Source organism: Chiloscyllium plagiosum, unplaced genomic scaffold (assembly GCF_037043375.1).
Source record: "Chiloscyllium plagiosum isolate Xiang-an unplaced genomic scaffold, Cpla_swu_hap1 HiC_scaffold_3, whole genome shotgun sequence".
NCBI classification, from domain to species: Eukaryota; Metazoa; Chordata; class Chondrichthyes; order Orectolobiformes; family Hemiscylliidae; genus Chiloscyllium; species Chiloscyllium plagiosum.
Genome location: NW_028270141.1, coordinates 79,466,133 through 79,493,175, shown reverse-complemented (window position 1 = coordinate 79,493,175; position 27,043 = coordinate 79,466,133). Strand labels below are relative to the sequence as shown.

General features: G+C 42.0%; 1 protein-coding gene across 1 annotated transcript in view; it reads left to right on the top strand.

Moving 5' to 3' along the window:
• LOC122539908 (G protein-coupled receptor family C group 6 member A-like) overlaps window positions 1-27,043 on the top strand; it is a 57,761-nt gene that overhangs the window by 14,098 nt on the left and 16,620 nt on the right. Inside the window, exons 2-3 of the mRNA XM_087976644.1 lie at window positions 19,198-19,336; window positions 22,780-23,083. Of these exons, the coding sequence (XP_087832770.1) occupies window positions 19,198-19,336; window positions 22,780-23,083 (443 nt within the window). The remainder of the gene's footprint in view (window positions 1-19,197; window positions 19,337-22,779; window positions 23,084-27,043) is intronic.

Below are 27,043 nucleotides of genomic sequence, written 5' to 3'. Positions count from 1 at the left end.
TTAACAAACTGTGAAATTCACAGCTGACCTTGGAGGAACTGGTGTGGGAGAGCTCACAGCACAGGAACAAGGTTTTAAGTGTAACCTTGCTGGCTTTTTTAAAATAGAAAATAGAGTGGATTATTTTAGATTAACATTTAAAAATATATAGCATAAGTACGAAGTTAGCCTGGAACAGTGCTTTTTGGAGCAGTAAGACTGTGCTATTTTCTGAGTCTGTAGATTGTTAAAGTGCAAAGATGGCCTTTAGTAGAGTGATGTGGAAGATTAGGGAGAGTTTCCATGTTACTGATGATTATGTCTGCAGTAAGTGTGTTTGATTGTGAATCCAATCAGATTGCATGGATTGGTTGGAGTGGCAGTTAGAGGCAATGAGGAATTTACAGGAACTAAGTGGTGTGATGGCTGGCAGTTATAGGAAGGGAGAAATGCCACAGATACAGTCAGGTAGATGGGTTACCTCCAGGAAAGGAAGGGGAGGGAGGCAGGTAGTGCAGGAGTCTCCTGTGGCTATCTCCCCGTCTCAAATAAGTGTACTGTTTTGGAAAATGTAGAGAAGTGCTGGGCTCTCAAGCACGAACAGCCAAGTTTCTAGTATCGAGACTGGCTCTAATACAATGAGGGATACACCAGGTTCCAAATGATCGATTACGTTGGGGAACGCTAGTCAGAAGCACATACAGACATTTCTGTGGTCAACAGCGAGAAATCAGAATGGTGTGTTGTCTCCCTAGTGCCAAGCGCAAGGAGATCTCAAATGTTCTCAAGGGGGAGAGGAACCAGCAGGAGGTCATGGTACACATTGGAACCAACGACATAGGAAGGAAAAAGAATGGGATTCTGAAGGGAGAATGTCAGAAGGTCGCCAAGAATTTTAAAAGGAAGTCATTGAGGGTAGTAATATTTGGATTATCCCGGTGCTGCGAGCTAGTGAGGGTTGGAATAGGAGGATATAACAGATGAATGTGTGCTTGAGAAGCTGGTGCAGGGAAGAAAGGTTCACATTTTTGGATCATTGGAATCTCTTCTGGAGTAGAAGTGATCTACACAAGAAGAACAGATTGCACCTGATTTGGAAGGGGACTAATATACTGGTAAGAAGATTTGCTAGAGCTGCTCAGGAGGATGTAAACTAGTAAGGGACCCAGGGAGGTAGTGAGAAAAGAGATGAATCTGATACTGGTAGAGTTGGGAAAAGGAGCCAGTCAAACAATCAGGGCAGGCAGCAACAAAGCAGAGAACAAGGTAGGACTGATAAATTAAACTGCATTTATTTCAATGCAAGAGGCCGAACAGGGAAGGCAGATGAACTCAGGGCATGGTTAGGAACATGGGACTGGGATATCATAACAATTACAGAGATGTGATTCAGGGATGGACAGGACTGGCAGCTTAATGTTCCAGGATACAAATGCTACAGGAAGGATAGAAAGAGGTTCAAGAGAGGCGGGGTAGTGCTGTTTTTGATAAAGGTTAACATTATGGCTGTACTTATGGAGAATATTCCTGGGAATACATCCAGGGAAGTTATTTGGGTGGAACTGAGAAATAAGAAAGGGATGGTCACCTTATTGGGATTGTACTATAGAACTACCCACCCCATTCCCCCACCCCCGTGGTCAGCAGGAAATTGAGGAACAAATTTGTAAGGAGATCTCCGTTATCTTTAAGAATAATAGGGCAATTATGGTAGGGGATTTTAACATTCCAAACATAGACTAGGACTGCCATCATGTTAAGGGTTTAAATGGAGGGGAATTTGTGAAGTGTGTACAAGAAAATTTTCTGATTCAGTATTTGGATGTACCTACTAGAGAAGGTGCAAAACTTGACCTACTCTTGGGAAATAAGGCAGGGCAGGTGACTGAGGTGTCAGTGGGGGAGCACTTTGGGGCCAGTGACCATAATTCTATTAGTTTTAAGTTAGTGATGGAAAAGGATCAACAGAGTCCAAAAGTTAAAGTTCTAAATTGGAGGAAGACCAATTTTGATGGTATTAAGCAAGAATTTTCAAAATTTGATTGAGAGCAGATGTCTGCAGATAAAGGGATGGCTGAAAAATGGGAAGCTTTCAGAAATGAGAGTCCAGAGACAGTATGTTCTTATTAGGGTGAAAGACAAGGTGTGGGGAATGCTAGATGACTAGAGAAATTGAGGTTTTGGTCAAGAAAAAGAAGGAAGCATATATCAGGTATATATCGCAGAGATTGAGTGAATCCTTGGAAGAGTATAAAGGCAGTCTGAGTATACTTAAGAGGGAAATCAGGAGAGCAAAAAGGGGAGATGAGATAGCTTTGGCAAGGGTTACGGATAATCCAAAGGGATTTTAGAAATACATTCAGGACAAAAGCGTAACTAGGGAGAGAATAGGACCCCTCAATGATCAGCAAGGCAGCCTACATGTGAAATCGCAGGAGATGGGGTAGATACTAAACAAGTATTTTGCATCAGTGTTTGATGTGGAGAAGGACTTGGAAGTTATAGAATGTAGGGAAATAGATGGTGACATTTTGAAAATGTCCATATTACAAAAGAGGAAGTGCTGGATGTCTCAAAATGTGTAAAAGTGGATAAAGGGCAGGACTTATAAACTATGGTAATGTCCTGTTGCTGAACAAAGAGACTTTGGAGTGCAGGTTCATAGTTCCTTGAAAATGGAGTCTCATGTGGATAGGGCAGTGAGGAAGGTGTTTAGTATGCTTTCCTTTATTGGTCAGACCATTGAATATAAGATTTGCGAGATCATGTTGTGGCTCAACAGGACGTTGATTAAGTCACTTTTGGAATATTGCGTGCAATTTTGGTCTGCCTCCTATAGGAAAGATGTTATGAAACTTGAAAAGGTTCAGAAAAGATTTACAAAGTTGTTGTTAGGATTGGAAAGTTTGAGTTCTAGGGAGAGACTGAATAGGCTGGGGCTGTTTTCCCTGGAGCGACGGAGGCTGAGAGGTGACCATATAGAGGTTTATAAAATCATGAGAGGTATAGATAGGGTAAATAGACAAGGTCTTTTCCCTAGGGTCGGGGAGTCTAGAACTAGAGGGCATAAGTTTAGGATGAGAGGGGAAAGATTTAAAAGGGACCTAAGGGGCAACCTTTTTCACACACATGATGGTGCATGTATGGAATGAGCTGCCAGAGGAAGAGCTGGAGGCTGGTACAGTTACAACATTTAAAACACATCTGAATGGATATATGAATGGGAAAGGTTTAGATGGATATGAGCCAAGTGCTGGCGAATGGGGCTAGATTAATTTAGGATATATGGCTGGAATGGAAAAATTGGACCAAAGAGTCTGTTTCTGTACTGTACATATCTAAGATTCTATGACTCTACTTAGATGAAGGTTTGAAATACCATTGCACACAGGCCCCTTAACAAGTGCTGGAAAATGAGATGAGAATAGATAGATATTTGATGACCAGTGTGGACACAATGGACCAAAAAGGTCTGTTTCCATGCTCTGAAAGCTCAATGACATCAGAATGTGTTGCCTCCCTGGAGCCAGGATGAAGGATATCTCAGAGAGGGTGCAGAATATTCTCAAAGGGGAGATGGACTAGCAGGAGGTCATTGTGCACATTGGAACTAATCACACGGGAAGAGAAAAGGACAAAATTCTGAGGAGAGGATGCAGGAAGTTAGGCAGGAAGTTAAAAAGTAAGGTTCTCAAGGATAACCATACTTTGGACATCTATGAGTGAAAACTAGATCTGACTGAAGGCAGCTGGACTTTAACATGTGCAGTTTCCTTCATGAACCACAGATGTAAAAAGTACAACTGCCACCACATGTTCCTCCCCGAAAGATCTGATCTGATGTTTGACTTGAGATGGACTTTTGGCCATCTATCCATGCTAACGTGAAGATTGTTTATTTCCACCTCTGCAATATTACGTGATTTTGTACCTGTATAAATTAATTTACTCCTGAAGGGGAATTTGGAAGTGGTTGTCTTCCTAAGTACCTATTGTCTTTATCCTTCCAAAAGTAGAAATCACAATCATTAACCAGAAACTGAATTAGATTAGATATACAAATACAATGGTTATAAGAGCAGGTGACAAGCAGGTGACAAGAACCGTTCCCCAGTTGCATTGTTCAAGGGTCCCACTTTCATTTTAGCTATGAGTTTGAGCCAAGGCGGCTCACCACCACACAGGCTGCTAGCACATGGTATAGGTTTAACAATGGCGTAATGCACTGCTGTACAGCAAGATATGCAATTCCTTGACTGAGCAGCACTGAACAGCCAGGCAAGCTGCCTGTTTGTATGAATATGATAACAGTCACAACAAGGCAGGTCAAGGCATGGATCCTGCAAGCATGTAGGTAGGTACTGATTTATCAAGTGCTAATAGAGCAAGAAAGCAGCCCTGAGATGCAGCGTGATCCAATCTGTGAGTTGGATCCCTGTCCCTGTGCACATAGTGTTCCTGCAGCAGACCTTCAATGAGAGTTGCTGGTGCATGCTGCAATGCAGGTCTGTGCTTCCAGAATATCGTGTCAGTGTATCAGAGAGGAATATATTGGAGAAGTACTGTAATGGTGAGGGGTTGGCAAATACCAGATATCATAATCCATGGATAAGGAGAGCCTGTGGCTGGTGTCTGTTGATCGTGTCCTGAGATACTATTTGGCTGTATGCAGCATGGAAGTTGTTCTGAGCAAGCAGCAAATTTACCAGGCACTCCCATTGTTTTCCAAGTTGAATTTTCTCCAAATCTAGCTCGTTTGGTGCAATTATTAAGATAAGAGGCTGAATATTTATGAGGCGAGTTGGGCTGTTAACAAGGCCTATTACAGATAATAATTCCTCTGAATTGGTAACATGCCATTGCCAGGTGAGAAACTTGCCATGCGCTTGACAAAAGCATAAAAGGTGGAGTGGGAGACTTCCAATGTTGAAATTGGCCTCAACGGACATCTTGTCGAATTCTGCCACAAATCTTACCACAACCATATAGACTTGTATAAGATTCTGCCCAATGTTAACTTCTGTTATAAAACAAAGACTTGCAGATGCTGGAAATCTGAAACAAAACAGAAATTGCTGGAGAAACTCAACAGGTCTGGCATTATTTCTGGGGCAAAAACAGAGTTAGCATTTTGAGTTCAGTTCTTCGGAAAAAGGGGGTATGGACTCTCGACATTAATTCTGTGATCTATCCACAGATGTTGCCAGACCTACTGAGTCTCTCCAGCAATTTTTGTTACATTCTATTATGTTATGATTGCTGCCACCTAATGGCACTTTTACGATGCAGTATTTGATTACTCCTGCCTCATTATGCATTAACTGGTCTAGAATACCCTGATCTATGTCTGGTGCTAGAACATACTAATCTTAGAAATTACCCCAAATATATTCATGAACTCATTTTCCAGTGTACCATTGTCATTCTAATTTACCCAATCTATGTGTAAATTAAAATCATGCGTATTTCAGTAAATTTCTTACATGTCCAATTTATTTCTTCCAGTGCATGAACTCTGTCTTGTAGTGAAACCACAGTTAACAGGCCTGTAAACCTTTACACAAATGATCTCTTACCTTCCTTATTTTTCACTCTACTCAATCTGATCCTACATCTTATTCTATTGAGCTAAGGCCATGCATGAATACTGTACTTCAGACATCCTTAGTGAACAGATCCACCCCACCACTTTTTCCTGGCTTCCTTGTCTTTTTGAAATATTCTGAAATATCTCCAATATTCATGCCCAAGTCTTGATTATCCTGTAACTAAACCTCTCTGTTGGCTTTTACATTGTAGTTATTAATTTCTATCTGCTCTGAAACTTTGTTCATTTTGTTATGAACACTGAGCAAAATAAGATGTAAGGACTTTAATTCTGTCTTTATAATAGTTTTGCAATCTCTGACTTTAACCCAGTCATGAATTTGTACTTTCTGTCTCTCTTGCCATACTTTGATTATCATTCCCTAAGTCACTATCCTGCTCTATTACCTCATTGATGGCCTTTGATTTACCACATCTCCCCATATAACCCTTCCTCCTGCTCTTTATTTTAAGACCTTCCCTATTCCTTTGTTAAACAATTTTCCAGAATACCGGACACAGCATTATTCAGCTGAAGCGCACCCCAGCATTACAGTGGCCATTTTCCTCAGTCTTATTGCCACTGCCTCATGAATGGAAACCCATTTCTCCTACACTAGTCTATGAGCCAAGCATTCATCTCTCCAATCTCATTGATGCCGGGACAATTATTTCATGGTTCAGACTTATTATCTTGTGTTTATTACCTTTGAAGTTCTATTATTTAATTTAGCCCTGACCTGCTCATAATCCTGAAGCAGGACATTTTTCCTAGTCCTATCTATGTCATCAGTTCTTTTTTTTCACTGGGTGGGTATCACTGGCTGGGTCAGCTTTATTGCCCATCCCTAGTTGCCTTTGAGAAGATGTAGTCCATTTGCTTCCCCTTCCAGTTCCACATAGACCTCAAATACTGGATGGTCCCTACTTCTAACTCCAGTTCCTCTCCACCTTCAAATGGAGGTCTGGAATGCTGGCACCAGACAGGTATCACAGCCATTCGGATTATCACTCTGGCCTGCAGAAAGTAGTGGTTTTGGGCAAAAGCCTTGATGAAGGGCTTTTGCCCGAAATGTCGATTTTCCTGCTCCTTGGATGCTACCTGCTTTTCCAGCACCACTCTAATCTAGATTCTGATCTCCAGCATCTGCAGTCCTCACTTCTGCCCTGCAGAGAATAGTATCACTCATCCTGACTACACTATACTGACTATCTTTTAATGTGTACCATGTGCAGCCATGCTGTGTTGGTGGTGGATACAGTGATTAAGCAGCCTGTAGTGGATGGTGTTGAGCTTCTTGAGGGTTGTTAGAGCTCCACACATCCAGGCAGATGAAGCTTTAATATACCACACCTCTGATTTGTGCCTTATGGAAGGTGGAAAGATTTTAGGAAATCAGGGGGTGAATTACCCACCACAGAATACTCAGCCTCTCGCCTGCTTCTATTGTTAAAATATTTATATGGCTGCTGCAGTTAAATCTTCAGTCAGTGGCGACTCGCAGGGCATTGATGATGGGGAATTCAATGAAGATGATGCTGTTAAATGTTGAGAGGTGCCATAGTTAAAATCCATCTAGTTAGAGATCATTGTGCCCAGGCACTTGGTGTTGTATAAACATTACTTGCTGCTTGTCAGCCCAATCCTCAATATTGTCCAGAGCTTCCTGCATGTTAAACCAATAAATTGTCCCTTTTCCCACAGTACCTCATGTTCCTATCAGCACTAATACTCACCGGACCAAACCTGTTCCTATTTTTGATGCTGATTCTTGTGACAGGAACGGGAGGAAGAAGAACAGATCATTGTCATTGACTAGTTTACGGCACCTAAGCACCTTTTGTTTCCTCTGAGTAAAGTTCCCTTAATGTAGGCCACCTTAATGCACTGGTCTCATGCACATGTTCAGGTTTTTAAACTATTAGTATTTGCGGTTGGGTGGGGTATGGAAAGGGTGTTTTATTATTTCAAGTATATAGTTTGTAAAAAAAAAATTAGTCACTAGAGCAGTTCAATTCTGTACACAGTCTTTACATATAGAAACATAGAAAATAGGTGCAGGCTTAGGCCATTCGGCTCTTCAAGCCTGCCCCACTATTCAATATGATCAGGGCTAATCACGCAATATGAGTATCCCATTCCTGCTTTCTCTCCATACCCCTTGCTCTCTTTAGCAGCAAGGGCTACATCCAACTCACTCTTGAACATATCTAATGAATTGGCCCCAATAGCTTTCTGTGGTAAAGAATTACACAGGTTCGCAACTCTGAGTGAAGAAATTCTACCTCATCTCAGTCCTGAATGGCTTTTCCCTTATTCTTAGACTGTGAAACCTAGTTCTGGACTTCCCCCAACATCAGGAACACCCTTCCTGCATTTAGCCTGTCCAGTTCCATCAGGATTTTATATGTTTCAACGAGATCCTCCCCCTCCCCAACCCCAACATTCTTCTAAATTCCAGCGAGTACAAGCCCAGTCAATCCAGTCTTTCTTTGTAAGTCAGTCCTGCCATCCAAGGAATCAGTCTGATGAACCTTCACTGGACTCTCTCAATAGCGAGAATATCCTTCCTCAGACTAGGAGACGAAAATTGCACACAATACTCAAAGTGTGACCTCACCAAGGCCCTGTATAACTGCAGCAAGACATAGGTATCCTTTTAACCATGTCATCTTTCTAACTTCTACTATAAATCACTGTAAAGTAACACAACTACTTTTCATTTTTATTCATCTTTATATTTAAGATTTGTACCTCGATTATTTGTACCTAAGATCGCGCAATAAGACGCGACATTGTAAAACATTTTGCTGTACTACTGTAGTTCTGTTCTTGAGAACACATAGCAATAAAGGATTCTCTAATTCTAATTCTACTCAGATCCTTGAGCTATGAATGCCATCATGCCATTAGCTTTCCTCCCTGCCTGCTGCACCTGCATGCCAATTTTCAGTGACTGTTCCTCCAAGACACCCATGTCTTGTTGCATCTCACCTTTTTCTAAACTACCACCAATCAGATAATAATTGCCTTCCTATTTTTGCCAGCAAAGTGGATAACCTCACATTTATCCACATTATATTACATTTGCCAAGTATTTGTCCAATCAGCCAACCAGTCTAAGTCACCTTGCAGCCTCTGAACATCCTTCTCACAACACACATTGCCACCCAGCTTAGTGTCATCTGCAAATTTGGAGATATTGCATTCAATCTATTCATCCAAATCATTAATGTACCTGATGAACAGCTGGGGTCTCAGCACTGAATCCTGCAGCACCCCACTCATCACTGCCTGCCATTCTGAAAAGGACTTGTTTATTCCAACTCTCTGCTTCCTGTCTGCCAATCAGTTCTCTATCCATGTCAATGCATTACTTCTGGCACCATGCGCTTTAATTTTCCTTACTAATATCTCATGTGGGACCTTGTCAAAAGCCCTTTGAAAGTCCAGATACACAGCATCCACTGATTCACCATTGTCCACTCTATAGTATCATCTTCAAAACATTCCAGAAGATTTGTCAAGCATGATTTCTGTTCAGTGAATCCATGTTGACTTGGACCAATATTGTCACCATTTTCCAAATGCTGAGTTACTGCATCCTTAGTAGTTGACTCCAGCATTTTTCCCACCTCTAATGCCAGGCTAACTGGCCCATAATTCCCCTTTTCTCTCCCTCCTTTTTTAAAAAGTGGGGTTACATTAGCCACCCTCCAGTCCATTGGAACTCTTACAGAGTTTATAGAATGCTGGAAAATGATGATCAATGCATCCACTATTTTTAGGGCCATTTACTTAAGTACTCTGGGATGCAGAGCATTAGGCCTTGGGGACTAATTGGGTTTTAATCCCATCAATTTCCTTAAACCATTTCTTGACCATTTCTTTCACCTCCTGTTTCATGCTTGACTCTCTGTCCCCGAGCATTTCCAGAAGGTTATTTGTATTCTTCTAAGTGAAGACAGATCCAAAGTATTTGTTCAACTGGTCTACCATCTCTTTGTTGTTCTTTATAATTCTAGCCGTAAGGGACCTACATTTGTCTTCACCAGTCTTTTTCTCTTCACATATCTATAGAAGATGTTGCAGTCAGTTATAATGTTTTTCACAAGCTTAATGTCATTTTTTATTTTCCCTTTCCAAATTAAACCCCTTTATTCTCCTCTGCTGAATTTTAAATTTCTCCCAGTCCTCGGGTTTACTGTTTTTTTCTGGACAATTTATATGTCTCCACTTTGGCTTTAACGTGATCCTGATTTCCATTGTTAGATGTAGTTGAGCCACCTACCCTGTTGTACTCTTATGCCAGACAGGGATGTACAATTGTTGAAGTACATCCATTGGTTCTTTAAATGCCTGCCATTGCCTACCCACCATCAACCCCTTAAGTAGTCTTGGTTAGTTTGTCCTGGCCAGTGCAGTCTCATCAAAGTTAGCTCTCTTTCAGTTAAGTCCCCTCATTCTCAGCTTTAACAGTGTCACTCTCTATCTTACTGAAGAATTCTTCCCCACAGGTTTCACACCACAAGTTTGCTAATTAATCCTTTCCCCTTACCCAGTCTAGGATGATCTGTTCTCTAGGTGGTTCCTCGACATATTGGTTGAAGAAACCATCCCTCATTCATTCCAGGAAATCATCTGCCATTGCATTGCTACCAGTTTGGTTAGTCCAATCAATATACAAATTGAACTCACGCATAATAAGTGCTGTATGCTTACTGTATGCATTCCTAATTTACTGTTTGATTCATTCCCAGCCTCACAACGAATAATTGTTGGTCTCTACACAACTCCCACTAATGTGTTTTTCCTTTTGGTGTTCTGCAGCTCCACCCATACAGATTCTACATTGTCCAGGCTAATGATCTTCCTTAATATTGTATTAATCTTCTCGTTAACCAGCAATGCTACGACCGCCTTCCTTTCTTCTCCACCTATCTTTCCTGAAAATTGAATATCCTCGGAAGTTGAGCTCCCATCCTTGGTCACCTTGGAGCCAGGTCTCTGTGATCCCAAGCACATCATATATCATCTGTAGAACAAATAAACCCAAGGCATTTGTTACTTGTACAAAATTATAATTGCATACATTGAGGCACTGGGAGGGTCCAATGACTGAATGGGCTCCCATTGAATTTCAGCAGAAAGACCTTAAACAGAGCTATTTCCCCAGTGTACCTTGGTGGCAGCTACCCCAAGGTTTAATGTGTCCCTCAGCACATAGTCCTGGACCTTGGAATGTGCCAGTCTGCAGCACTAGGTCATGGTCCACACCTTGGTCTGGAAGACCAACAAGTTTCGGGCAGATCAAAGACTGTCTATCACCGTGTTGATGGTCCTCCGTCTGCATTTGATGTTTGTCATGGTGTGAGTCCTGGGCAATTGGCTGTGGAGTGGTTTGGAACAAACCCCAACAAAAATCACTGTCTCTTTCCCCAGACTTCCTTTGCAAAGGCATTTCACCCAGAAATGTGATAATCCCTACCCCGGCCCTCACCTCTGGGGCTGCTTTGAGAGCAGGATGCAATGGCAAAGAGTCCAGGCATACATGAAAGATTTCCCCATCAGCCAAGTGATGCCTTGATGCTAGTTCTGGTGATGAGGAATTCTGGAAAAGGCTGACATGAAGGCTGTCTGCTGTCAATGGATAGCAATCCAATTATCCATTAACAGCACTAGGTTTCCTCGTCTCCTGACTTTCCAGTCACATTGTCTGCACATCCTTAAGGCAGCAACTAACACTAGGGAAAATTTGTCAGTTAGCTCCTGTGATATTGTCTTACACTGTAGTCCAGAGGGCATGTCAAAATATCAAAGGTCTCCAACAACAAATATAGATTATTTACTGCCTTGTTTTGTTTTTAGAAAAAACATTATTTGAATAACAAATTCATGTATAGCATACATTGGCATACTTCTTGGTAACGCAGTACAATCAAACAGCAAAACATTCCAGCTGAGGTAAAGATAATTAAACAGATTTCAATGATTTGGGGAGAAAGTGAAAGCTATGGGAGATTAGCATTCATATTTATCTTGATCGATTGACTTATCTCTCCAAATTAATTCTTTTCATGTCCTGACAAAGCTGGAATCTGTACTAAATATCAAAGTAAGGATTCCTCTGCACAAGGTCAGAAAACCCAATGAAATCAGCTCTATAAGTTTCTGGCTTTGTGGGAAAATAAATAGCCAACTTGTAAAGCAGCAGGATTCCAAACACACTGATCACATAAAATTGTAAAGTGTAAATGGGACAGTGGCAATAGTTATCAAGAGCTGAGTTTGTATTTGTCTTTCTGAAAACGGTGATTTGATGTTTGATTGTTTGAATAGGTACTGTGCATAAAGAAAGGTTCCTAAACCTGCAGGGAAAGATTGCATTCAATTCTGGTTGTCACGTGACTGGAACGATATGGAGGCTTTGGAGGGGATGCAGAAGAGGTTTAACAGGATGCTGCCTGGATTGGGCGGTATGAGCTATAAAGAGAGGCTACAAAAACTCAGTTGTTTTCTCTAAAGCAGTGGAGGCTGAGAGGAGATTGATAGAAGTCGATAAAATTATGAGGTGCACCGATAGGGTTGATGGTCAGAATCTATTTCCTTGAGTTGAAACATCTAATACTAGAGGGCATACATTTAAGGTGAGAGGGAGAATGTTCAAATGAGATATGTGGGTACAAATCCAAAGCTTAAAAGACATTTGGATAAGTACATGAACAGGAATGATTTGGAGGGATATGGGCCAGGAGCAGGCAGGTACAATTTGTTTAGCTTGGGATTATGTTCGGCATGGATTGGTTGGACCAAAGAGTCTGTTTCCGTGCTCTGTGACTCTATGAGATGTGGAGCCAAGTTTTTTACACAGTGAGAGATAAGGGTCTGGACTGTGCTGCCAGGGGTGGTAGTGGAGCAGATACAATCGGGAAGTTTAAGGGACTTTCAGAAAAGCACCTGCATGTGCAAGGAATGGAGGGATATGGACAAAGGGCAGTTAGAAGGTATGAGTTTAATTTGAGGTAATGTTTGGCGCCACATTGTGGGTCAAAGGGCCTGTTCCTGTGCTGTACTGTTCTATCTTCTAAAGCTCACTGTCATGGCATTGATTAGTTCCTTATGTTGTGACTGTAACTCGGGTAGTAATATGTCAAAATGGGCACACACTAGACTGGGATTTGTTTTTACTCATTGATGGGATGAGGGCGTTGCTGGCTAGGTCAGAATTTTTTGCCATAAGTTTCTGGCTTTCTGGGAAAATAAACAGCCAACTTGTAAAGCAGCAGGTTTCCAAAAACACTGATCACATAAAATTGTGTAGTGTAAATGGGACAGTGGCAATAGATGTCAAGAGCTGAGTTTGTAATTGTCTTTCTGAAAATGGTGATTTGATGTTTGATGGTTTGAATAGATACTGTGCACAATCTTTCTACAGGGAAAGATTGCATTCAATTCTGGTTGCCACGTGACTGGAACGATATGGAGGCTTTGCACAGGGTGCAGAAGAGGTTTACCAGATGCTGCCCAGAGACCAGTTAAGAATCAATCACATTGCTATGTGTCTGGAGTTACAGGTAGGCCAGTCTAGGTAAGGTTGGTTGTTTCCTTCCCTGAAGGACATTAATAAATCAGATGGGCTTTTCCATAGATTTGGCAATGGATTCAACATCATCATTAGAATCTTAATTCCAGATTTTTATTAAATTCAAATTCCCCCATCTCGAATGGTGGGATTCGAACCCGTGTCCCCAGAACATTACCTGGGCCTCTGGATTAATACTGCTAGGTCATCGCTTCCTCTTGTACTTCAGGTCTTTTCCGAGATTCATAGTATTTTTTTCCCTGGAGCTGCTGCCCACTCTAAATATAACATTGATGTCAGGGAAGGTGGCCTCCAAATATTGCCATTCCTGCCATCCTCATGGTTCATTTGGGTCAGGATTTGGAGAACACATTTTACCCGATGAGACCAGGTCTAGCAGCCAACCTAAGGGTGGAGGTGGGGAATTGCCTCGGAGTTGAGGTTACAAATATTGTTTAAAGATTTGAAAACCTTTATTTTTAAGAGGTAAGCAGGTAATAGCCACATTTTTCCAGGATAAGAAAGACTTTCTTTTTGAGCTATACACCAAATGAGCCCAATCTGTCAGTGGTGCAGGTGGCTACAGTTTGCAAAATAATTGGGAATCTTCCCTGACTCCAGACCCTTTTCAGATTCTGCATTATAACAGTAAACAGAAGCTGAAGGTCTAGTTGGTGCAATATTTGGCCACTTTGTGGCAATGTTTTGTAGGCTAAGTGCCATTTCAATTTCCAAATGGCCATGCAGAGCATGCAAAGGCACTGATCGCCATCTTGGTTCGGATGTTAGTGCAGGTACAATGGAAAGGAGCCCCTCAATCTCAACAGTCATCAGTTGTTTTCAGGGCAGTTGTTGACTGATCTCAACTGGATATCGCCTTATTTGTAGAAATTATTTGTGGTTTGGAATGGTTTTAAAGTTGCCATAGTCTACAGGTTATATAGGCTTTGGTTTTTATTTCAAAGGTTCTGCTCAGCTCACTTGCTCCCTGTCAAGGGAGCAGGCGTTTTTATCCCGTGTAAAGAGGAACATCAACAGAGGCAGTGCAGAGGAAGACAAACTACTAAAGCAGAAAAGAGGAGAGGAAGAATGGTCTCAGAAAGGGGCAACTTCTTCCACCACCATCTCACCAAGAAACACTGCATCAATGTTTTTCCTTCTTATAAAGGTGTTCTTGCTGAAATCTGTCTCATATTGACAAAATACCTTCAACTGTGACCAGGCTCACGACATTTTGAATTGGTTCATTCTAGGTTGCAGTAACATTTCCTAGTTTGCCATCCAATTTTTGTATTACAGAGGTCACTATGGCTCTGCGCACAAAGAAAGCCAAATAATTGTCAGAATCTCTTGTCAGAGGGAAACAGGCAGAGTGATCTCCTGATTTTGCAAAAGAATTCTCAATGGCTCAGCATGCCATTGACACACCAGTTTGTAGGAGCCTTGTGACAATTCTAAAACTAGCTATAGACCGAAAAGTAAATTGTAAAACATTCCACAGGAATGTAAGGACAAGGAGACTAGCAAGATTGGATCTTGATGAAGATAGGAATCCTGATGAAGAGTTTGTTAGCGCGGATGAAATGATATCAGTCCGAGCCCAGAGTGCGGTTCAACAATCGGTAACGTTTATTGCTACAGTAATGCCAGCGGAGACCAACCAAGGTCCGAATCTCGGCTGCTCTGCTGTTCCCGCGCGCAGCTTCATATTATATACTTTTAGTTGTCAGGATGTGTGGGATTTGAGGATGATAGTTCCCCGTCATCACTGGAGTAGGTGCGAATAGGCTGTTTCCTGCCGTCCCAGGAGAGTTGCAGGGCACGCACAATAGGGTGCTAATTGGTTTATGTAAAACGGGTCCGGGTATTATCTGCTTGTCTCTCTCTGTGAGGGCAGGGGTTAGCACCCCCCTTTGTTCCCTTGGGGTGTTGGTGTGTATTGGTCTGTCCGTTCCTGTCTGGTGGATGCCTGTCCTTTCTGTCAGGATGGCTCCGTATCGATGGGTATGGGTGTGTTTCAGTCAGTCTCTTGATGTGATTAGGAGATGGCTTTCCATATTTAATTAATTCCGGAGTTTTGGTCCATGAGTCATGGGTAATGTTGGTCTAGTGTGGATTCTATCTGTCCTCTGTCTCCTATCTCCCAGTCACGTGGGCGGACCGGCAGCTGCTGAGTTTTTGTGGGTTTAAAGCTGCGACTGCTGTTTAAAACACAAAAATGAATTCTTATCGTTTCCTGATGTAGGCATAGTCCCGTGGCAAATGCGGGGCGGCTCTGATGCCCGCTTGCAAGCTGATGCTTGAAATGTCGAATCCTCTGCTCCTCTGATGCTGCCTGACTGGCTGTGCTTTTCCAGCACCACACTCTTTGACTCTGATGCCAGCATCTCTACCTGTCCATGCTCACAAAGTGTCCCTGATAAAGCCTTCCAAAACGAGTTGCTGTCGTGTCCTACATTACAAGTCTGTACTTCAAGAACAGCTTGCCAGTGTATTGGAGAGGTGTCATGTTGGTAATGAGTGGATGGCAAGTACCCAGTGCTCATGTCCGTGGATGAGGGATGTGTGCATCTGGTGCAATGCATCATGTCCTTGGTGAGTAGTTTGGTCTTGGGCAACATGGACTTTATTCAAAATATACAGTGTACTGAATCTACCAGGTATCTGTGCTGGTTTCCACATTGAGTTTTCTCAACCGCTAGAACGTTTGACAAGTTTGGTAAGATAGGAAATTGAATATTAATGAAGTGAGTTATGCTGCCAAAAAGGTATTTAGCAAGTAATAAACCTGCTTTATTGGTAATTCACCACTGCCTCATGAGAAACTCACAGTTTCCACTTGTGAAAAGCATTAAAGAAGGAACGAGATGCTCCCAACATTGAAATGGGCCTCATTATACACGTTGTCCAAATCAGTCGCACAGCTAGCTGTTATCCGTGTCAAGTAGAGCCTTATAAGATTCTGCCCATTGTATCTACCTTCATGAAAGAAGACATAGACAACATTCCAGAAGTAGGAAGAAACCAAGGCATGGAATTTCATCTTTGAGATGGGAGTTCTAAGTTGGTCCATTTTTTTAAGATGTGAAGGTACCACTACTGGCAGTGCCGGCCTGCATCGTTTTCAAAGTGGGCTAGTGGAGACTGACTGAAGCTGGGCCATCACCTCCTGAAGTGGGCCCGAGGTGGAAACAGAGGCCTTAGGAAGCTGAGGCTGGGACGTTAGATGCCTTGCTCCAATCTGCTGGGACATAAACCCAGCTCTGTAAATGATTGTTAGGCATCCTAGCCTTCACCCCTGAACCCCTCCTTGTAACTCTACTTGAAAAACGGTATTGTTAAACCATTTATGCAGTCTTTTTGCAATCTCCTCTCAATTTATAATCCCACCTAACTTTGTATCATTAGCAAATGTGAATGCATGATACCGAGGTGTCTGATCTACGTAATTGATGTAGAATATAAACAAGCTAAGTACTGATCATGAATTGAACTGTTTATACAACAGTCAATCAAAATAAGGTCCACAGTCCCTTTGACAGCTGTATTAACAATATCTGCTGAGCTGTTACCTCAATAGAGCAGGGTCTTGGTGAGACCATGGGCTGAATTCCCCCAGCCCCTGAGCTGAAGGATGAGGGCAGTGGCGAGTCAGTTGGGAAAATACAGTAAGATTGGAAAAATGTGATTCTCGACATTGAAGATAAAGAGTCTAATTTTGTACCCAAGGTTTAAACAACAAGACAAAAACTCATTTACATGCATTCACTTCTCAGTTACACCTATTCATGGCTCATTTACATGCAGTTTTTCCATTCTTCCTCACGTGAAAGAGGAGCCAGATGGCGCCGATTCCCAATATAAAAGTCAGAGTGTATATCTGGTGGGTCCAGCTTGCTATTTGTTACTCCCGGTCTCCACCTTGCCCAACATTTGCCAACAGCTCAGGCATGCTCACTGGATAGGGACATCCTTTATCAAAGGAGGTTGGCATCAGACATGTACCAACTTCACACTCTCATAACATTTCACTGACTCACTTAGAATAAAGCTGGGAATACCACTGCCAGGTCAGCTTTGTGCAGGGATTAGCACCCATCAAAAGGAAAGAAACAGTAAAACTTGCAAATGACACATTCTGATCAGACTTGATTTACATACCTCAGAATGTTTTGAACAATGAAGAGATTAAGAGTTATGGTGAGAGGGTGGGTAAGTGGCGTTGAGTCCACAAAAAGATCAGCTATGATCTTATTGAATGGTGGAGCAGGCTTGAAAGGCTAGATGGCCTACTCCTGCTCTGACGTGTAATGTTCTTGCTTTTTTAATATAACTCAGAACAGTGTTGCAGGACAAGTACACTCAGTTCCAAGTACTACTGTTTTTTTTTACTGGTTGTTCCCCAGTTGATTGGAGCATGGTGTATCTTGGGGAACTTAGCTTGTTCTCTGAGCACTCACTGACTTTGCTCACAGCATCACTGCCTTGCCTTTTTGCACTGTGCCACATCTTTCAGAACTTACTATACTTCTGTCGTGCTGAGCCTTGGAGTGCAGGCACAGAGCCTGGCAGCTTTTCAAAGCAAAAATGACCTGGAGCTTCTGGTCGCCTACCATTTCAACACACCAGCCTGTTTCCTGGCCAACATGTCTGTCTCGGGCTTGCTGCAGTGCTTCAGCAAAGCCTAGCACAAGCTGGAAGAACAACACCTCATTTTCCACTTGGAACTCTGCAGCCTTCAGGTCTCAATGTTGAGTTCAATAATTTTAAGGCTTGAGCACCTTTTCCCATCTCCTTATCACAATCCCCAAACACCACACCCTGTCATCACATTGACTGCTACCACCAGCATCTCACTGTCAGCCACTGACGGTCCTCATTAACAGGTATTCATTTGCCCAGGCTGACTTTTACCCGTGGCTCAGTGGTAATCACTGCTGCCTCACAGCGCCAGGGACCCAGGTTCAATTCCTGCCTTGGGCAACTGTCTGTGAGGAGTTTGCACGTTCCTCCCGCGTCTGCATGGGTTTCCTCCGGGTGCTCCAGTTTCCTCCCACAGTCCAATGATGTGCAGGTTAGGTGAATTGGTCATGCTAAATTGCCCATAGAGTTAACTGCATTAGTTAGGGGGAATGAGTCTGGGTGGGTTACTCTTTGGAGGATTGGTGTGAACTAGTTGGGCCGAAGGACTTGTTTCCACACTGTAGGGAATCTAATCTAATTCCTTTGTCTGCCCAACCGTTATTTTCTTTGTCTGGGCATCACAGCCACCCATCATTTACTCTTATCCCCTTCCCTCCACCTTTTTTCCAGCACATATACTAACCTTTTCTTAGCTACCACTAGTTATGAAGAATTGGTCCCAAGACATTAACTCTGCTTTCTCTCCACAGATGCTGCCAGACCTGCTGAGTTTTTCTAACTATTTCTGATTTTCTTTCTGATTTTCAGTATCTGCAGCTTTTTAACCTTTTTCCATACATTATTATGTTCTAATTATCTTTAAAATCACAATTAGCACTGACAGGAATTTTAAAAATAAGGTCTTTCACTGGCTTTCTTTAAGGCTAGAGATTACAACTAGTATCATAGAGTCATACAGCACGGGGACAGACCCTTCGGTCCAACCAGTCCATCCAACCATAATCCCAAACCAAACTAGACCCACCTGCCTGCTCCTGGCCCATATCCCTCTAAACCTTTCCTATTCATGTACTTAACTAAGTGTCTTTTAATCAAAACTATCCTTCAGTTGGTTAATATACTGCATTCAATTTATCTGCTGTAATTTAAAAGAGGCATTAAAGAAGGAAATTAAAATTGCTTTTAAACTAGAGAGGAGCAACTTAATACTTGTGTAGCTCCTCCCTGCTGAATGAGAATAAAAGCAAATGAGGTACAGTAACGTTCAGTTTACCACAGGTACTAGTCACCTCTCAGTTATTGTATCTCAGTTCACATACAACTTGATGTGTTGAAAAAGTAGTGACCATGTTTCTGACACCGATAGTGCTCACAGTATCTTTCTGGGCCTCTCTTGTCTATCCAGTGGGATCTTGCAATATCCCTGATGATATTGTAGCAGCCAGAGCTCCAGGGGACATCATCATTGGGGGACTCTTTCCAGTCCACAGACTGGTAGAAAACCTTACACATCGGACACAGCCAGGACCATTGCACTGCTCAGGGTATGTTTTGCATCTTTATTAATGAGGAGAAAGTGAGGATTGCAGATGCTGGAGATCAGAGTTGCAGAGTGTGGTGCTGGAGAAGCACAGCCGGTCAGGCAGCATCTGAGGAGCAGGAGAACAGCTTATGCTCGAAACGTTGGCTCTCCTGCTCCTCAGATGCTGCCTGACCGGCTGTGCTTTTCAACATCTTTATTAAGTTGTTTCGCTTTGATTTAATTCTAGTCTTCTTTTAAGACCAGGTTTGTGTTAATTGAAGATGGGCGAGAAGTTTAAAGGAATGAAGGGAACAAAGGAAGATAAAAGGAGCCATACATGTGTCATGTTCTTATCAAGGACTCAACAACGCAGAGCTTCACAGTCAAGGGAATACTCTGGCTAACACTTACCTTAACCTAATCCAGCTAATCAAAAGCTTAAATGAACTAAAAAAAATTCTATTTATAGTCTATAAATATTGTAGAAAATAACAATGCTATCAGAATGTGAGTGAAGTGCAGGAGGGACTGTGATATGTGAGGATGTCAATAATACAATGAAAAATAAAATCAGATTCCCTCTGAGTGCATGGACTAAGGTTGTATTTTCAGAAATTGGCTCAGATAATTTGCTTACTTCAAGTTTCACAAACCTCAATCTAATACGTGGTCAGCTCTAGTTATCATTGGTTAAGGGATAAAATTGGTCAAAATGCCTAGAGAGCTCCCCGGCACATTTTTTGAGTAGTATTGTGAGATTTTCTATATCTATCTGGAAAGACAGATAGAAATTTTGGTTTAAAATTTAATCTGAAATACAGCACTTCTGGCAGTGCATTGGTTGAGAACTATTTTGTTAATATATCTAAAAGGCAACAATGACAAGTCATCGAGGTCTTAATGTCAGATAGGGAAATTTAGAACTATGAGCACAGTTTCAAAATAAAGGGTCTCCCATTTAAAATGGACAGCAGGAGGAATTTCTCATCTCAGAAGGTCTTTAATATTTGGAACTCCCTACCCCAGAAAGCAGAGGAGGTTTGGTCTCTGAATGTATTGGAGGATTATGTGAACAGATTGATGTATCTAATTTCCAAAAGGCATTCGACAAAGTGCTGCACAAAAGGCTGCTGCATAAGATAAAGAAGTATAGCATTACAGGCGATGTATTAGCATGGATCGAGGATTGGTTAACTAAGACGAAGCAAAGCGTGGAAATAAATGAGTGCTTTTCTGCTTGGCAATCAGCAACCAGTGGTGTGCCTCAGGATCAGTTATTCACAATTTATCTAGGTGATTTGGAGTTGGGGACCACATGTAGTGTGTCAAAGTTTGCCGATGACACTAAGATGAATGGTAGAGAAAAGTGATCAGAGGACTGTGAAAGTTTGCAAAGGGACATAGTTTAAGTTAGTCAGCAAAAGTCTTGCAGTACAATGTTAATAAATGTGAAGTCATCCATTTCGGTCGGAATAACTGTAAAAAGGACTATTACCTGAATGATTTGAAATTGCAGCACATTGCTGTGCAGTGGGACCTGGGTGTCTTTGTAAATGAATCACAGAAGGTTGATCTGCAGGTACAACAAGTAATTAAGAAGGTAATGGAATTTTGTCCTTCGTTGCTAAAGGGATTGAGTGTAAATGCAGAGAGGTTAAGTTGCAGCTCTATAGGATGCTGCAAAGTCCACACCTGGAGTACTATATGCAACTTTGATCTCCTTAATTGACAAAGGATGTTTGGCACTAGAGGGAATGCAGAGGAGGTTCAGTAAATTGATTCTGGATTTGAGGGGGTTGGCTTATGAGGAGAGACTGAGTTGACTGGGATTATATTCTTTGGAATTTAGAAGAATAAGGGGTAAATTTATAGAAATATAAAATCATGAAGGGAATAGATAGGATAGAAGTAAAGAGGATGTTTCCACTGGTGGGTGGAACTAGGATTAGAGAAAGCAGATTTAGAACTGAATTGAGAAGAAGCTTCTTTGCCCAGAGGGTTGTGAATCTGTGGAATTCCCTCCCCAATGAAGTAGTTGACACTTCCTCATTAAATGTTTTTAAAGCTAAAATAGATAATTCTTTGAACAGTAACAGAATTAAGAGTTATGGTGAGATGGTGGGTATGTAGAGCTGAGGCCACAAAAACATCAGCCGTGATCTTATTGAATGACAGAGCAGGCTTGAAGGTCCAGATGGCCTACTCCTGCTCCTAATTCTCACATATGGGAGTCGAGGTTAATGGAGGTCAGGTGGAAATGTAGGGATTTATGAAGATGTGATTGAATGATGGACCAATTTCAAAGGATCAAGGGGTCTATCTTGTTCCAATGTCCTACATTATTATATTATAATGGTGTGTTAAAAAACTCCTAATGCCCAGCAATCTTAAGAACAGCTCGAAATATGATGCCTGATCTTGCAACTGCCATCATAACAGATCTGACCAAAGGTAATCCTATTATAGATTGCCCACTTACCTGTCAGTAACTTTCACGGTAGTTTTCCACATTTGGCCTGTCCGTGATGTGACAATCATAGGGCACTGACCAGAAATGAACTCAGAGCAGGGTTTAAGATGGAAGCCAAGATGCAGCCCCTTTTTATGGCACTAGCTGCTTTATTCCAATAAGAAACATGTTTAAAAGTCACAAAGCTCTTTTTGCAGCAAGTTGGAGAGGGATCAGAGTGGTTGGTGGGTGTTGACGAAGCAGGATGCCAGGTGGATAAGTGGGATGTGTGGCAGCTGGGTGAGATAGTAAGATAGAAGGTGGGTGAGGTAGTTGGGCAGCAGCTGGAAGATAGGTAAGGCGATAGGTAGGTAAGGCGGTGGGGAACCAGGTGGGTGAAGGGGTAGTATGCTGGGATATGGTTTCAGGCAAGAGGGTGAGGGATTATGGTGGCAGGTTTGTGAGAAGTAGGCTGCCAGGTGTGAAAGAGTGGAGGGGGGGGGGATGGTTAGTTGATTAATGAAATGATGCAGGTGAAACGTAAGCGAGAAGGGTATCAGAAGGTGGGGAATGCTCGGGTGACACAGGGAATGGGGATATGTTGTCCACAGAATCCCACGGTCAAGGGAGGACTAGGCGGATTGGGTGGGTCACTGAGTGCTGGTGTGGTTCAGGTATTCAGGTTGGGGAGGTCAGCCTACCAGCTGGGTCACTATGACAGTCAGGAGGGCATCCAAGTTGGCTGGGTGAGGATGCTGTTGGCTGGGTTGAGTGTGCAGTGGTGAAAGGACGTGGGTGTGTGTCTGTCTGTCTGTGTCTGTGTCAGTGTGTGACATTAGGGTCAATTTTACGGTCAATAATAAGATGTAGAACTTAATTTATTTCCATCTAAAGCTCAAACTCAAAAGTAAAGTGACCAACTTTCCATCTTTGCAAACACACCACAAACACTGTGATATGGTATTCTTTGTTTTTTTATAATTATGAAAAATCTGTTGTGTTTTATTTCTCTTTAGATTTGATCCTTACATGTTTCTCCATGTCCAAGCTATGATATATACCATCGAACAGATAAACAATTCAACTTTTTTACCTGGTATAAAACTGGGATATGAAATTTATGACAGTTGCTCCGAGGTTATCACTGCAATACAAGCGACCCAAAGATTTCTTTCCAAATTTAACTCCTCGGACAGTAGGATTGAACTTCATTGTAATTACACCAACTACAATCCAAATGTAAAAGCAGTTGTTGGAGGCTATTACTCAGAAATATCAATTGTAGTTGCAAGGCTGTTGAATCTTTACCTTATTCCACAGGTATGTATGTTTTTTTATTCTCTAAAATGTATCATTGTTCTTCGGTTCAACTGTTTTCAGTGTTTTTGGTTGTGGCCATTGGTGGCTAGACCAGTATTTATGCCCAGCAGTTCTCTAGTTGGTCTTGGTAAGGTGATGGTGGATGTTCTTCTCGAAGCACTGCAGATCATGAAGTTCAAACGGTAGGTTTGGAAGTCCGGAAACATAACCATGGCACATTAAAGGAAGGTGATATTTAAGTAATTGAGACGGTTTGTTGGAATGAACCTTGGAGTTGATGGTTTTTGCCTGAGCTTGTTAGCTTCATCCTTTTAGCTAGTGCGTTGGGTTTTTAGGTTTGGAAGATGATTGCATAAGAAAATCTAGACTAGCTGCTGCAATGTATTCTATAGTTAATCGATACTGCAGCTACAATATCATGATGCTGAAATGGGTGAGTTTTTACTTCAATAATTAGAATGTCAATCAAAAGGATTTCTTTGTTTTGAATGGCATTAGAGTAGAAAGTGAGCACTGCAGATGCTGGAGATCAGAGCTGAAAATGTGTTGCTGGAAAAACGCAGCTGGTCAGGCAACATCCAAGGAGCAGGAGATTCGATGTTTCAAGCATGAGCCCTTCTTCAGGAAGGGCTTCTTTCCTGAAGAAGGGCTCATGCCCGAAACGTCAATTCTCCTGCTCCTTGGATGCTGCCTGACCTGCTGCGCTTTTGAATGGCATTAAGCTCACTTGGGGTAAGGTGATGGCCTAGTGGTATTATCATGAGACAATTAATCAGGAGACCCAGGTAATGTTCTGGGACTCTGGGATGAAATTTCACCATGGCAGATGATGGAATTTGTATTGAATAAAAATCTGGAATATAAGTCAAATGATGTTGACGATGAAACAATTGCCAATTGTCAGAAAAAAATCCATCTGGTTCACTAATGTCCTTCCGGAAAGGAAACTGCTATCCTTACCTAGTCTGGTCCACCTGTGACTCCAGACCACAGCAATGTGGTTGACTCTCAACTACTCTATGGGCAACTAGGGATGGACACTGAATGTTGGCTTAGCTAATGATGCCCACAGCCTATGAATTAATTAAATAAAGCTACTTGAGTGTTGTTGAAATGGAGAGTATTTCACTATAATTCTGGTTTATTAAATCCTTTGGGGAATTTTGAAGTAACTCACTTGCCACAAAGTATTTAACTTCTGACCTGTTCCAGCATCCATAGCATTTATCTAACCAGCTTAGTTCAGTATCTTATCAGGATGTCAGTGGTGATGATTTGTTGATGGTAATGCATTAAATGTCGAGGGAAGATGATTATGTTCTATTTTGGTGGAGCTAATCATTACCTGATACTTGTGTGGCGCAAATATCATCTGGTACTTACTGGGCCACAATTGGATATTATCCAGGTCCTGTAGCATGCAGTCAGTCACTTCTTTATTATCTAAGGAATTGTGATTGGAACTGAACTGTATAGTCCTCATTGATGAAATTGTTTAACACAGTTTTATAGAATGTTGCTGTGAGAAAATTCCACTGTGATGCCCAGTAACTGAGTTGATTGGACTGCAAAGTCTACAATCAGTCTCATTTTATGCATGATGGCAATCCAAGATGGAGAATGGAAAAAAAGTAAATTGTGGCTGTAAGACCTGCTTGTTTTTTGAGGTCTATTAGGTGTTGGAGCTGATTTCCTCAAATTCCAGGAGCAGTAATTTCTGTTTTATAAGCTGTTGCATTGTTTTGGAAATTTGGGGGGGAAAGATCAAAACAACAGCACTTTAAAAGGAGGAAGGGAGGCAAATGCAAAGACCACATGGTCAGTGAGAGACAGAGAGAAAAAAACCTACACTGCTGCCTGACACAGCCGTGAATCTGCAGTTACTGCCTTTGCTGATTGAGTTCAAGTATTTCTGGACATTAGAGTACATCTGAGAAAAATTAATATACAGCAATAATCAGAGCTGACCTTGGAGGAACAGCATTGAGTAGATAAGGACATAGTTTTAAAGTGTAACCTTACTGCTGTTTTTTTTTGTAAATCTACAATAGTAAGTAGAGTGGCTTCTTTTTGATTGTGTGTTTTACTGAGATTAAAATTAAAAATTTTAAAACATAGGTACTAAGTCCCAACGCATCATCCTTAAATACTTTCACCACCTCTGATTAAACTCCACCACCAAAAACATCTTCCCCTCCCCACACTCTCTCCACCTTCCACAAAGACCATTCCCTTCACCAATCCTTGATTAGCCCCACCGACCAACACCCCCATGATCAGCCAAGTTTCTGGTACCAAGAATGGCTAACGAGTGGTACGCCAGGTTACAAGTGATCGATTGTGATAGGGGACACTTTAGTGGCACAGACAGATATTTCTGTGGCCGACAGCGAGAAATCAAAATGGTGTGTTGCCTCCCTGGTGCCAGGATCAAGGATATCTCAGACAAAGTGCAGAATATTCTCAAAGGGGAGTGGGACCAGCAGGACACATTGGAGCTAACGACATAGGAAGGAAAAGGATGACATTCTGAAGGGAGAATATAAGAAGTTATGCAGAAATTTAAAAAGGATGTCCGCATGGGTGATAATATCTGGATTACTCCCAGTGCTATGAGATAGTGAGGGTGGAAATAGAAGGATAGAGCAGATGAATGCATGGCTGAGGAGCTGGTGCAGGTGAGAAGGGTTCATATTTTTGGATCATTGGAATCTCTTCTGGGGTAGAAGTGACCTGTATAAGAAGAATAGATTGCACCTGAATTAGCAGACGAGTAATATGCTGGCAGGGAGATTTGCTAGAGCTGCTCAGGAGGATTTAAATGAGCAAGTTGGTGGTGGTGGTGGTGGTGGGAGGGAGGGGAGGGGTGTGGGAGGTTGATGGGACTGAGAGAGGTAGTGAGCAAGTCAAACAGTTTGGGCAGGCAGAAAGAAAGCAGAGAATGATGTAGGGCTGATACATTAAACAGCATTTATTACAATGCAAGAGGGCAAATAGGGAAGGCAGATGAACTCAGGGCATGGTGAGGAACATGGGACTGGGGCATCATAGCAATTAGCAATTACCATTCTTAGTATCAGAAACTTGGCTGATCATGGGGGTGGTGGTCGGTGGCTAATCAAGGATTGGCGAAAGGAACGGTCCTTGCGAAAGGTGGAGAGGGGTGGGGTGGGGAAGATGTATTTGGTGGTGGGGTTTAGTCAGAGTTGATGAAAGTATTTAAGGATGATGGCTCAGGGATGGAAAGGAATGGCAGCTTAATGTTCCAGGATACAAATGCTATAGGAATGACAGAAAGGGAGACAAGAGAGGAGGAAGAGTGGCATTTTTGATAAGGGATAACATACCGGCTGTACTAAGGGAGGGTATTCCTGGGAATATGTTCAGGGAAGTTATTTGTGTGGAACTGAGAAATAAGAAAGGGATGATCACCTTATTGGGATTGTCCTATTGACCCCCCAGTAGTCAGTGGGAAATTGAGAAACAAATTTATTAGGAGATTTCAGTTATCTTTAAGAATAATAGGGTGGTAATGGTAGATGATTTTAACTTTCCAAAAATGGACTGGGACTGCCATAGTGTTAAGGGCTTAGATGGAGAGGAACTTGTTATGTCTATTCAAGAAGGTTTTCTGTTGCAGTATTTGGATGTACCACTAGAGAAGATACTAAACTTGATCTATTCTTGGGAAATAAGGCAGGGCAGATGACTGAGGTGTCAGTGGGGGAGCACTTTGAGGCCAGTGACCATAATTCTATTAGTTTTAAAATAGTGATGAAAGAGAATAGACAGGTTCTAAATTGGAGGAAGGCAAATTTTGACGGTATTAGGCAAGAAGTTTCAAAAGACGATTGGGGTCAGATGTTTGCAGTTAAAGGGATGGCTTGAAAATGGGAAGCCTTCAAAAATGAGATAATGAGTGCAGACACAGTATGATCCTGCTAGAGTGCAATGTAAGGC